This window comes from Notolepis coatsorum, assembly GCF_963971535.1.
Source record: "Notolepis coatsorum genome assembly, chromosome: 10".
In the NCBI taxonomy this organism is placed as follows: Eukaryota; Metazoa; Chordata; class Actinopteri; order Aulopiformes; family Paralepididae; genus Notolepis; species Notolepis coatsorum.
Genome location: NC_140174.1, coordinates 116528493 through 116543745, shown reverse-complemented (window position 1 = coordinate 116543745; position 15253 = coordinate 116528493). Strand labels below are relative to the sequence as shown.

General features: G+C 42.9%; 1 protein-coding gene across 1 annotated transcript in view; it reads right to left on the bottom strand.

Annotated features, from left to right (window-relative positions):
* mapkapk5 (MAPK activated protein kinase 5) overlaps nucleotides 1–15253 on the bottom strand; it is a 115646-nt gene that overhangs the window by 79465 nt on the left and 20928 nt on the right. Inside the window, exon 3 of the mRNA XM_084323232.1 lies at nucleotides 14912–14985. Coding sequence (XP_084179358.1) covers nucleotides 14912–14985 — 74 coding nt within the window. The remainder of the gene's footprint in view (nucleotides 1–14911; nucleotides 14986–15253) is intronic.

The window sequence follows — 15253 nt, the reverse complement described above, 5'->3', positions numbered from 1 at the left end:
GGGGGGATCAGAGAGAGAGAGGGAGAGAGAGACAGAGGGAGGGAGAGGAAGGGAGGGGGGATCAGAGAGAGAGAGGGAGAGAGAGACAGAGGGAGGGAGAGGAAGGGAGGGGGGATCAGAGAGTGAGGGAGGAAGGGAGGGGGATCAGAGAGAGAGGGGGAGAGAGAGACAGAGAGAGACAAAGAGAGCGAGAGAGAGAGAGAGGAATGGAGAATGGAGAGACGAGGGAGGGAGGAAGGGAGGGGGCATAATATTTTATGTTTTATTTTATGACGATAATTTTTGTATGTACTATGACATTAATATCTGTTTTGTAATCCATGTTTATGTTATTAATCATTTGCTTTGGCAACATGTACAAGTTGTGTCATGCCAATAAAGCCTTTTGAATTTAATTAAATTGAATTGAGAGAGAGACAGAAACAGAGACAGACAGAGAGAGAGAGAGAGAGAGAGAGAGAATAAGGGAGGGGGGATCAGAGAGAGAGAGGGAAAGACAGAGGGAGGGAGAGGAAGGGAGGGGGGATCAGATATAGAGAGGGAGAGAGAGACAGAGGGAGGGAGAGGAAGGAAGGGGGGATCAGAGAGAGAGAGGGAGAGAGAGACAGATGGAGGGAGAGGAAGGGAGGGGGGATCAGAGAGAGAGAGGGAGAGAGAGAGACAGATGGAGGGAGAGGAAGGGAGGGGGGATCAGAGAGAGAGAGGGAGAGAGAGACAGAGGGAGGGAGAGGAAGGGATAATAATAATAATAATAATAATAATAATAATAATAATAATAATAATAATAATAATAATAATAATAATAATAATAATAATAATAATAAGGGAGGGGGATCAGAGAGGGAGGGAGAGGAAGGGAGGGGGGATCAGAGAAAGAGAGAGAGGGAGAAAGAGACAGAGGGAGGGAGAGGAAGGGAGGGGGATCAGAGAGAGATAGGGAGAGAGACAGAGGGAGGGAGAGAGAGAAGGGGATGGAAACGCAGAAAGAAATATCACATATTCAGAGAGCACCAGAGAGGCGGAGCTTCAGAAGAATGAGGACAGAGTTCAGATGAGGATTAAAGAACTGTGTTATGAATCAGTAAGAGTAGGAGAGAGAGAGAGATGAGAGAGAGGGGGAGAGATGAGAGGGAGAGACAGACAGAGGAGGGAGAGGGAGCGAGAGAGAGGGAGAGATAGCGAGAGGGAGAGAGGGAGGGAGAGAGGGAGAGAGGCAGAGGAGAGGGGGGAGAGAGAGGGGGAGAAAGAGGGAGAGAGAGAGGGGGGGTGTTAGAATCAGAGAGGAAAGGAGAGTATTAAATAAAGATCAGCATGAGGCAACAGTGAAACCAGAGGTCAAGAGGGCAGAGAGGGGACGTGTCTGAGTAGAGCAGGAAGGAGAGGAGGGGCAGTAGTGATGTGTGGATCACAGTAACGTATTGCCAGTGACTCGACAACTTGGAGCACACGCTGTTACCAGACGCAAACAACAGTAAAGACCATCACTGCTGCTGTTGACCTACACTGAACTGATACACTACGGTTTAGGCTTGGGCGGTATCATTTTTTTCATACCGTCATACTTTGCTGACATAATACCCCGGTATACGGTATATGACGGTATGGGGGGGGGGGGCTAACAATATACTCGTTCTTTCAACATCGAACCTATTCCTTAGCAACCTCTGGCAAGCACCAGCCAGGTCCCGACGTTAGCTCTCAGTACGATAGCCACGTTAGTTAGCCCAGCACCAGCCAGGTCCCGACGTTAGCTCTCAGTACGATAGCCTAGGGCTGGGCGATATGGCCTCTAAATGATATCGCGATATTTTTTGGCCATATCACAATACACAATATATATTGCGATATTTTGACATTTCCTCTAAAGCAGTGGTTCCCAAAGTCGGGGTCGCGACCCAAAGGTGGGCCGCGAGCAGCCACGGATGGGCCGCGAGATGATTTATAAAAAAAAAATAAAAATAAAAAAACATTATTTTTATTTTTTTTGTCAGGCCACTGAACTTAGAAGCAGGCCAGGACAGTGTTTCTAGTTGTATTCTAAAATTCTATTATATTGTATTCTAAAATGTGACTATATGGTTTTATATTAACTTAATAAATAAACAAAAACGAAAAATCTACTTATTTCAACGAACATTTCAAACTAAATAACAGATTATGCACATAAAACGCTGAAAACAACCGAAGCAACAATAGTATTTTAATGAGGCTATTATTATTATCATTATTATTTTGCAACAAGTTAGCCCTCTCATAAATAGCACATATAAATGAATAACTAACTTGAACTAACTTAATAGGATTGAAGTGATATTTGGCTTAAAAAATCGGTCGCCTGACAAAAAAAAAAAAAAAAAAAAGCCAGACGATGTGCATTGGGCCGCGGCTCTCTGACGCCTTATTTTCTGGGCCCCGGCCTGAAAAGTTTGGGAACCCCTGCTCTAAAGCACTTAAAAATGCTTGATTTAACCCTTTGCTGCATACAGTCACGCCAATATGATGATTATAATAAGTCCCTGCAACATATGTTTGCATTATTAAACTATGAAGATGCTTTAAAAAGATAATTAAATGAAAATGTACTAAGAGTAGTCTACTGACACACTAATAAAAAAAAAATATTTACATCTAAGACAATTTATATAAAAACTATTGGGTGCCTAAGACTTTTGCACAGTACTGTGTTTTCTATCCACTTTAGCCATATATATGTATATACACACTACTGTGAGAAAATAATAATCACACACAAAGGGAATGAATGAATGAAAACTTTATTGAACAGATTGCAGAATGGGTACAATACAGTACGGCTCAATCGGCTCAATACACACAATTGTTAACACTTTGGTCACCAAAAACGCCTTACCACGCCATTCCCCGCCATGCTCATTCTGCCAAAGACGCCGTACCACGTCATTGAGATCAATATTTAAAAAATCTGTGATCGCAATCATATTTCTCCCCCGGAGACTTGAGATCTACTGTTGATCCCCTCTCAACTCTCCAACGGTTCAAGAGCGCCATCTGGTGGCCGATCGGCGGATCGCTCAAACCGGAAACCGGAAACGGAAGCTGGTGCTCATTCCAATTCGGTCCGATCACTCGCTAATAGTCCCGGGACTCAAGCTAGACACAATGGATAGCAATCCGTTACCAATAACTCGATAAACAACATGATTTGGACGTATATACTATTATACAACCTGGAGATGGATCGCATATTTCAACATCCCATAATAGGAATATTTCTGCTCCACGCTCATCGCCCAACGCTACGAGGAAGCTACGGTAAGTTTCAGCGTTATTTTTTAACGTGTTCGATACAAACTGCTCTAATGATCATATCACCCACACTAGATGAATCATCTAACGTTGGCCACGGAATTATAAACGACCCCCCCCCCCCCCCCCCCCATCCGGTCAACATCAGATGATAAGTAGTAACTTCTAGAAGCACGTCCATTTGAAATTTTTTATCTCGCGCAGATCGCTATCAAACTGTATTTGATCATCAATATAATGCATTTAGGGCTATAAATCACGTTCTGGCGAATGCTGCAGAAAACGATAAAAACATACTTATACTTTAGACCGTATTTTAGTATGAATATGTGAATGAAAAAGTATAACGTTGCTACACCCTGAACAATAGATACTTGACGTTGAATGGGCCATAGTAATGTCAATTTAGCAATACAATTTAAAAAGTTATAGCCCTGCAAAGAAGGGGAACTTCTCAATAGACAAATAGAGCTGGCGTGGGATGGTTTATTATGAATATAAGCCTGGCGACCAAAGTGTTAAGGGGATGCAGACCAGAGAAAGACGTTTGTCTTGTTTACATCAGGGTCCCCCATTTGGGATAGGGATAATGGCTTATAGCAGACTTAATGATTTTAGAATATTTCAGATAATGAAATTAAATGTTTATATCATCAACTATCCAGTTAGTATTTATAGTAACGTTTGGCTACTTTAAATCATTGAATGTAGAGAGAGAGCGGGAGAGAGAGAGGGCGAGAACGCGCAAGAACGCCAGCCCCCCCCCCCCCCCCCGGGTTTTGTTTTAGGTTCGCGTTTTGAGCGTCTAAGCTGCCGTAGGCGATGACGTCACACTCGAATGTAAACAGGAAGAGTTTAAGACACGGAGATGGAAACTGGATGCTGATATAAGGAAACGAATAACCAATAAATATGAAGTTATGTTTAAACCTCTGTTGTCAAGCGTTGTCAATATAACCCACCCCCTTTCCTCACGAATGGAACTAGTGTTGTGGAGTCCGCTTTGAGCGTTTTCCAGGGTTAGCAGCTAATGCTAGCTAGTTAGCTTAGCCTAGTCATGGGATAACTTGGTTAGCAGCTAACGTTAGCCCAATGCTTGCGTCAATTAAATTGCATGTCATTGAAGGTCCGCGCTGGTCTGTCTAATGAAATTACAATTGCATGTCTTTTTTTTTTAACTCAATTTTTATTTGCATTTATATTCACAAACATACAAATAGTAACAACTTTGATTGTCCATCTTCCACCGTTTAGCTTTTCAGGTACAGTTTACACAGACATGGTGTACATCGCCCTTATGTAGGCCTAAAAAGAATACAAAGTTACCGTTCTTGCAGAGAGAAGAATGCATACAATTATTGACTGAGTCATTCTTTGTATAGTAATCACACCTTCGCTGGCCTGTACAAAATCCAATGACGATATGTACATCTTCCCTGAACAGGGATATATAGAAAAGTTTTAAACTCAGTTTTACCTTGCATTTTGTTTTACATACATATATACCCCATCATCCTTGGTTATTAATCTCACTTCAGTTGGTTTCCCAGATACTTGGTACTAATACTTAGTGTATGTCCTCCTTAAACCATCATATCAAATTATAATACTTGTTCTAAAAAATTTTATTCTGACTCAGGTAGATATGTGCGTCATGGGTCCAGGAACCCTCCTTGAACCTCCTTCCTCCCTTATCCTTCTATTACCTTTAAACCTCCTTTTTCTCTTTTCTTTTCTCGTCCCCCCCCCCCCCCCCCCCCTAAACTAAATTTTTATTTACATAGACTCCCAAACATACAAATAGCCTCCTCCTTGAATTATAATCTCACATCCGTTGGTCTTCCATGTACATAATACAAAGACGGAATGTACAACACTGTTAAACAGACATAAATAAAAAAAGTTAAAAAAACATAAAACAATTGTCATACCCAAAAAAATTTAAAATAGAAAATACTAACTAAAGCAAAAGTGTGCGACATGGGCTCAGAGACCCTCCTTGAACCGCTTTCCTCCTTTACCCTTCGCCCTCTTGTGTTGTATTTGGTTCTTCCTCTGTGATGTCGTTTTCGTTCCCCTTATAATCCTCCCACTTTTCCCATCTTTCCTCAAATTTCTCTTCCTGTAGCCTCAGCATGTGTGTTATCCTCTCCATATCCTGTACCTCCTCTACTATTCCTACCCATTGTGCTATTGTTGGTGGATCTTCCTTGTATCACAGTCTCGTTATTGCTTTTCTGGCCGATATCAGCATTATCTTTATTAAATATTTGTCCCCCCCTTGTATACCCTCGTGCGTCAGGTCCCCTAAGTAAAGCACCAGTCCCGTTTGTGGTAATCCGTATCCTAGTATTCTGGTTATTGCCTCCCATATCTCCTCCCAATACCCCTTCAGCTTCTGACATCCCCAGAATACGTGTGTGTGATTTGCCCCCTCCTTCCCACACATCCTCCAGCATGCCCTTTGTGTTGGTGCATACTTTCCCTTCAACTCCGGAGTTATAAAGAACCTGATTATGTTTTTCCATCCAAATTCCTTCCATACCCTCGATCCCGTTGTTGAGTGCTGCACCTCACATATGTTATCCCATTCCTTCTCTGTTATTCCCACCTCTAGTTCTCTCTCCCATTTCTCCCTTATATAGCCGGTCGTGTGTCCCTTGCTGGTCATTATAGCCCGGTACAGTGCTGATATTACCCTTCCTTTCCCTCCTTCATATGCCCTTACTATCATCCTGATTATTCCATTCTGTTCTTCGTCCTTGTCTCCTCTTATTTCTTTATTATAGTAATCTCTAATCTGTAGATATCTGAAGTGGTCCCTGTTTTCTAGTCCAAATTTCTCCTTTAATTTTTGTAGGGTCTGCATTTCCCCCTTCTCTATCATTTTGCATATCGCTGTTGCCCCCCCCCCCCCCCTTTCCCACCTTCTGAAACCATGGTCCACCCTCCCTGGTTCGAACCTCTTGTCATGTGCTACCCATCTCAGAACCCCTGACTGCTTCCCCAATTTGTGTGCTTTTACTACTCTGTTCCATATAATCAAGGTGCACTTGGTGATTGGGTCTAACAGCCCCTCTTTTTCCTTGAATAGTTCCCTATACCCTACCAGAACCTGAACTTTGTACCCCCCCCCTTCTTTTTCAATGTCTTTCCATCTGGCCTCATAGTTGTTGTTGCACCAGCACGTCACTGCTCTCAGCTGTGCTGCATAATAATAGTCTTGTAGGCTGGGTACTGCCATTCCTCCCTTTTCCTTTGGTAGTTGCAGTGTTTTATACCTGACCCGTGGTCTTCTCCCCGCCCATATGAACCTTGATATCAGTCTGTCCCACTCCCTGAATTGGTTCTGTGGTATCTGCATCGGTAGTGACTGAAACAGGTATAGTAACCTTGATAGTATGTTCATCTTAATAACCTCTATCCTTGAATTGAAGTCCAAGGGCATTACAGTACATCTCTCTAAGTCTCTCTTGATGTTCTGATTGATCTGTGTATAATTCGCCTCAAACAACTTCCCCACCCCTCTCGTGATGTTCACCCCTATGTATTTAATCTTGTCCATGTCCCACATTATCCCGTACTCCTCCCTAATTTCTGTCATTGGGGTATAGTTCCACGCTAAGGTCTGTGTCTTCTCGCTGTCAGCTCCTGATATAGTGCCTTGATCGTCTTCATTGCTCTCGTTTAGACCGAATTTCTCTAGCGCCTTATATAAAAATGCCCATCTAACACTGTCGAATGACTTTTCTGCATCTAGGCTAATCAATACCGCACTCCCACCTTGCTTTTGTATCTCCTCCACTATGTGTAATGTATTTCTCACGTTGTCCTGCGTCTGTCTCCCTTTAATGAATCCAGTCTGATCTTCATCTATAATGTCTGGCATAAACGTCTCGAATCTCTTTGATATTATTGATGTATACATCTTATAATCTACGTTGAGTATGGACACAGGTCTGAAACTACTACATAATTCTCTATCCTTCCCTTCCTTCGGTATCGTGGTGATTATGGCTTCCTTCCACGAGGGAGGTATTTTGCCCTCTTCCATCGTGTGCCTGAATGCCGCTCCTAACATGGGCACTAATTCCGCTCTAAATGTCTTGTAGAATTCCGATGGGAATCCGTCGCTCCCCGGAGATTTGTTGTTTTTAGCTCGACTAATTGCCTCTTCCAGTTCCCGTTCTGTAATAATTTTATTTAATTCTTCATTCTGTTCTCTCCCTATCGATGGTAACTCCAGCTTCTCCAGAAAAGCGTCTATTTCCTCTTCTCCCGCTGCCATTGGCTGTGTGTATAGTGTCTTATAGTATTCTCTAAATGTCCTCTCTATTTCAGCTGGGTCCCTCAATATTTCGTTAGTCTTTGTATCTCTTATTGTGTGTATCGTGTTTAACTTCTGTTGCGTCCTGATTCTCCTGGCTAACAGTCTAGTCGCCCTTGGTCCCCCCTCATAGTACATCTGTTTCATAAACCTCGCTTTCTTTTCTATTTCCGTCAATAATTCCCTATTTATCCTGGCCCTTACTTCTTTGATTTCTCCGAGCGTTTCCTGTTCTTTCGAGATCTGGTGTTTCCCCTCTAGATCCTTCAGCTTCCCTATCAGATTGTGATATGTCTCCGTTCTGGCTCTCTTCAGTAGTGCTGTTTTCTCCATCAATTTCCCCCTTATCACCACCTTCAGTGTGTCCCATAGAATGTTCGGATCTACCTGGCTATCTTCTCCTTAATCTCACTCACCACCCCCTTGTTATTTAATATTCCCACATTCAGTCTCCAGATCGTGTTCCTCCGTCTCCCCTCCAGATCTACTGTCAGATATATGGCACTGTGGTCCGATATGTCCGCTACCCCTATTCTGCTCTCCCGAACCCTGTAGCTGTCCCCCGTCGTCATCAGAAAATAGTCTATTCTCGCATATGTCGCGTGTGGATGCGAGTAATGTGTGTATTCCCTGTCTAAGGCGTGCATCCCCCTCCAAACGTCTGTAATTCCCATTTCTGTCATCTGTATATTCATATACCTACTGATTTGTGGTCTCCCTTTTCTAGTACTCGTAGTGTCCAAGTCATGATTCAATACCACATTAAAATCCCCCGCGCATATCAATATCCCTTCCAGTTCCATCGCTGTCATAAATGGTCTCATAAATACCTCTCACTCTCCGGGGGGGCATATACATTCACTAACGTAACCATCTGACCCTCCATTTTCCCCTTCACCAGAACAAATCTCCCTTCCTTGTCTCTTATTTCTTTGACCAATTCAAATTAGCCATGTTAGTTAGCCCAGCACCAGCCAGTAGGGATGGGTACCGAATTCGGTACTTTTGAGGTACCGAACCGAAACACGTCGGTACTACCGAGTATCGAATCAAGTGAGAAACCGAAAAAAAAATTAAAAGTAAAATTTTTTTTTTTAACTTTTTTCTTTTCATGTCAACGTTCACACGCACAATATATGCTTACCTAGGATTTGACTTGATTCAACAACAAAGCAGTCGGAGCAATGACAAGCCGAAAACTGTCGAAATTGTAGTTATTTGAAGTTTGGATTTATTTTTTTACGACTGAGGTAGGTAAATTAAATTTCTTGAGACTAAAGTACCGAAAAAAGGTACCATTGGGTACCGGTATCGATTCACAGGTACCGGTACCGGTATCGGTTCAAATGTGAAAGGTACCCATCCCTACCAGCCAGGTCCCGACGTTAGCTCTCAGTACGATAGCCACGTTAGTTAGCCCAGCACCAGCCAGGTCCCGACGGTAGCTCTCAGTACGATAGCCACGTTAGTTAGCCCAGCACCAGCCAGGTCCCGACGTTAGCTCTCAGAACGGTAGCCACTAGCCAGTTAGCCCGCAGCACCAGCAACGGCAAGCGTGTCTCTGCTCTGCTGGCGCGTGCTGTGTGTGCACTACAACCCTGTCAAAACTCCGTTTCAGTGTAATAGAAACTGAAACGCATCTGTGATTTTGACGGTATTGATTTTCTGATACACTTGATTGAACTGATACACTGTTGACCTACACTGAACTGATACACTGTTGACCTACACTACACTGAACTGATACACTACTGTTGACCTACACTGAACTGATACACACTGCTGACCTACACTGAACTGATACACTGTTGACCTACACTGAACTGATACACTGCTAACCTACACTGAACTGATACACTGTGTTGACCTACACTGAACTGATACACTACTGTTGACCTACACTGAACTGATACACTACTGTTGACCTACACTGAACTGATACACACTGCTGACCTACACTGAACTGATACACTGTTGACTTACACTGAACTGATACACTGCTAACCTACACTGAACTGATACACTGTTGACCTACACTGAACTGATACACTGCTAACCTACACTGAACTGATACACTGTTGACCTACACTGAACTGATACACTGTTGACCTACACTGAACTGATACACTTTTGACCTACACTGAACTGATACACTGTTGACCTACACTGAACTGATACACTACTGTTGACCTACACTGAACTGATACACTGCTAACCTACACTGAACTGATACTGTTGACCTACACTGAACTGATACACTGTTGACCTACACTGAACTGATACACTGTTGACCTACACTGAACTGATACACTGTTGACCTACACTGAACTGATACACTAGTACTACTGTTGACCTACACTGAACTGATACACTACTGTTGACCTACACTGAACTGATACAATACTGTTGACCTACACTGAACTGATACTGTTGACCTACACTGAACTGATACACTGCTGTTGACCTACACTGAACTGATACACTACTGTTGACCTACACTGAACTGATACACTGCTGTTGACCTACACTGAACTGATACACTGCTGGCCTACACTGAACTGATACACTACTGTTGACCTACACTGTTGATCTACACTGAACTGATACACTGCTGTTGACCTACACTGAACTGATACACTGCTGTTGACCTACACTGAACTGATACACTGCTGTTGACCTACACTGAACTGATACACTGCTGTTGACCTACACTGAACTGATACACACACTGCTGACCTACACTGAACTGATACACTACTGTTGACCTACACTGAACTGATACACTACTGTTGACCTACACTGAACTGATACACTGTTGACCTACACTACACTGAACTGATACACTACTGTCCTACACTACACTGAACTGATACACTACTGTTGACCTACACTGAACTGATACACACTGCTGACCTACACTGAACTGATACACTGTTGACCTACACTGAACTGATACACTGCTAACCTACACTGAACTGATACACTGTTGACCTACACTGAACTGATACACTACTGTTGACCTACACTGAACTGATACACTACTGTTGACCTACACTGAACTGATACACTGCTGACCTACACTGAACTGATACACTGTTGACCTACACTGAACTGATACACTGCTAACCTACACTGAACTGATACACTGTTGACCTACACTGAACTGATACACTGCTAACCTACACTGAACTGATACACTGTTGACCTACACTGAACTGATACACTGTTGACCTACACTGAACTGATACACTTTTGACCTACACTGAACTGATACACTGTTGACCTACACTGAACTGATACACTACTGTTGACCTACACTGAACTGATACACTGCTAACCTACACTGAACTGATACTGTTGACCTACACTGAACTGATACACTGTTGACCTACACTGAACTGATACACTGTTGACCTACACTGAACTGATACACTTTTGACCTACACTGAACTGATACACTGTTGACCTACACTGAACTGATACACTACTGTTGACCTACACTGAACTGATACACTGCTAACCTACACTGAACTGATACTGTTGACCTACACTGAACTGATACACTGTTGACCTACACTGAACTGATACACTAGTACTACTGTTGACCTACACTGAACTGATACACTACTGTTGACCTACACTGAACTGATACACTACTGTTGACCTACACTGAACTGATACTGTTGACCTACACTGAACTGATACACTAGTACTACTGTTGACCTACACTGAACTGATACACTACTGTTGACCTACACTGAACTGATACACTGCTGTTGACCTACACTGAACTGATACACTGCTGGCCTACACTGAACTGATACACTACTGTTGACCTACACTGTTGATCTACACTGAACTGATACACTGCTGTTGACCTACACTGAACTGATACACTGCTGTTGACCTACACTGAACTGATACACTGCTGTTGACCTACACTGAACTGATACACACTGCTGACCTACACTGAACTGATACACTACTGTTGACCTACACTGAACTGATACACTACTGTTGACCTACACTGAACGGATACACTGCTGACCTACACTGAACTGATACACTACTGTTGACCTACACTGAACTGATACACTACTGTTGACCTACACTGAACTGATACACTGCTAACCTACACTGAACCGATACACTGTTGACCTACACTGAACCGATACACTGTTGACCTACACTGAACTGATACACTACTGTTGACCTACACTGAACTGATACACTACTGTTGACCTACACTGAACTGATACACTGCTGTTGACCTACACTGAACTGATACACTACTGTTGACCTACACTGAACTGATACACTGTTGACCTACACTGAACTGATACACTGTTGACCTACACTGAACTGATACACTGCTAACCTCCACTGAACTGATACACTGTTGACCTACACTGAACTGATACACTGTTGACCTACACTGAACTGATACACTGTTGACCTACACTGAACTGATACACTAGTACTACTGTTGACCTATACTGAACTGATACACTGCTGTTGACCTGCACTGAACTGATACACTGCTGTTGACATGCACTGAACTGATACACTGCTGTTGACCTACACTGAACTGATACACTACTGTTGACCTACACTGAACTGATACACTACTGTTGACCTACACTGAACTGATACACTGTTGACCTACACTGAACTGATACACTACTGTTGACCTACACTGAACTGATACACTACTGTTGACCTACACTGAACTAGGGCTGACCTTCAAAGCTTTTTTTGGCAATCGAAGCTTCTGGGCCGAGCTTCGATTTTAAATCGAAGCTTAATTTTTTTTTAAATCTCATGTTGTGGGACTTGTACAGCACTTTGGTAAACTTTGTTGTTTTTAAATGTGCTCTATAAATAAAGTGGATTGGATTAATTAACACTATGGTCGCCGAAAACGCCTTTGGACGTCTTTCCTAGCCATGCTCATTCTGCCGAAGACGCCGTAACTCGTCTTTGATATCAATATTTCAAAAATCTGTGCTCGAAATCATATTTCTCCTCCGGGGACCTGAGATGTACAGCTGAGCTCCACTCAACTCTCTAGCGGTTCAAGAGCGCCATCTGGTGGCCGATCGGCAGATCGCCAACAGGAAGTGACTCGTCAAACAGGAAGTGCTCATCCATATTTCGTCCGGGCACTCGCGATCATTAGCAGGACTCTATCTCAACACACTGGATAATCAATCGCTCGCCCTAACTCAATAAACAACGTTATTTGGACGTATATAGTATTATACAACCTGGAAATGGTTCATCAGGATCAACATCCCATAATCGAAAACTGTCTACTCCAAGCTGATCATCCAACAGCGTGAGGAAGATACGGTGAGTTTCAACGTTATTTTCTAACGTCTTCTATACTAACTGATCTGATGATCATATGACCCACACTAGATGAATGGTATAACGTTGCCCACGGAATTATAAACGCCCCCTCGCCCATCCGGTCAATATCAGATGATACGTAGTAACTTCTAGAAGTACCTCCAGTTGAAATTTTTCATCTGGCACCGATCGCTACCAAACTGTATTTGATCATCAATATAATGCATTTGGGGCTATAAATCAAGTTCTGGAGAAAGCTGCAGAAAACGATAAAAACATACTTATACTTTAGACCATATTTTAGTATGAATATGTGAATGAAAAAGTATATCGTTGCTACACCCTGAACAATGGATATAGGACATTGAATGGGCCATAATAATGTCAATTTAGCAATAGAATTTAAAAAGTTATAGCCCTGCAAAGAAGGGGAACTTCTCCATAGACAAATAGAGCTGGCTCGGGATGGTAAATTATGAATTTAACCATGGCGATCAAAGTGTTAATTAAGTAGCCCCTTTCGTGACTGTGACGCAGCCAACAAGGTTTCACTCGGCTGCGCTGCCTGGGTGCAGTGGGGCTGCTCTCACAGCCAACGACATGACATTACATAATTATGTTGCAACCTTCGTCTATCAAGCAAACAATTATATAAATATTTATATGTAGTTGATAGAGACAAATGCAGAATTCGACTTAATTAAGCACGTTTTATTAAGACATATTTTTATATGGGTCGGGACACTTTAAAAAAGCAGCACAATGAACACAAATCTGTCCGACATAGTCTTAAATAACAAACGGCATTGCTTCGCTTCTTCGTCGACATGTCGGCTGCACATGTCCTTGTTGTTTTCAACACAGATAATCTCCACGTGCTTGTTGTAGAGAGGTGGAGTCGAGGCGCCGCTTACTTTCGTTTCATTGGAATGGAGGCGGGAAGGCGTCGCTTACTTTCGTTTCATTGGAATGGAGGCGCAAGATTTGAGGCAAAAAAAATTGTAAAAAAATTGTAAAAAAATTTGAAGCTTGTGCCATCGAACGAAGCTTCGAAGCTTCGAAGTATTTAAGACAGCCCTACGTGACTGAACTGAAAAATATATTTAAAAAAATAGGTATAAGCTGGAAATACCATGTTTCTGCCTGAAGTCTAAGGGCCCGCATCCACCCATCTCACAAAAACGCTGGTGGTAGTGCTGGCATGAAGCGCATCTTGTAGATGACAGAAAGAAATCTACAGCCATCTTTTTATCGTTTTTTCCTGCCGCGGTTTTGCACATATTATAGCATATTTTAATACACTTTATTGTATATTAATTATATATATAGTTATTGCCTGACACGACAGTTTGCCCTTTGCTTTTTATTAGCTTTTTAGTAGTGTATTCGTGGTTATTATTATTAGTGTATTTGTGTTTTGTCGCGAATCTCAATGGCCCGTCTCTTGTGGGAGACAGCCAAGACAGGCAGGCAGCTCCCGTGTCAGGTTACAAACAGAGTGGTAGATATGAATGGCTGTGATTGGTTGTCTGAAAATGAGCTCAGCACATCGCTCTGAAAGTTCAGAAAGTTTCAACTTTCGGCCGCACAAAAAAGCTGAAAAAAGAAGCCGACTGCAGCGCATTTCCTATAGGCGGCGCATGCGGCCGCATACGCTCTCTCCCCATTGGGATACATTGAAAAAAGACGCGTGCGGTCATAAATATGAGGCAGGTGGCCCCGGGCCCTTATGTAGTACAGGTCCAAATTTTATAAAAATCTGTTCAGAAATGAGTCTTTGAGAGAGATCCAAGTAAACTGTGCAAAAAAAAAAAAAAAAAGCTCTCCAAAATCCATTTCCTCATCCCCCGCTGTGTGTTCTTGAAGTCTGATTCACTTCTGGTCACTTCACCTCAGCTGGTCACACAGACAGACACACTTGTGCCAGAGGGCTATTTTCAGACTCACCGAACAGGTCCACTGATGCCGGCTCCCAGCTTCTGAGTCCAGTTGATGTTGTACTCCTCCAGGATGGATGTCTCCTGCAGGGGGGGGGGAGAACAAACCCACCGTCAAGACACCAGGGCCCTCATTTATCAATGTTGCGTACGCACAGATATGTGCATAACCCGTGCGTACAATCGTTTCTAAGCAAAGTGTGGGACTTATCAATTTGAGCGTGTGCTTGACTTTGTGCGTATATCTACGCACAGCTCCAACCGTGCGTACCTGGCGCCCGGTGGTAGAATAATACTGCAGTCTGCAACGCGGAAATAAGCTTCCGTGCATTAGTTTCAACACTGGCGTGTT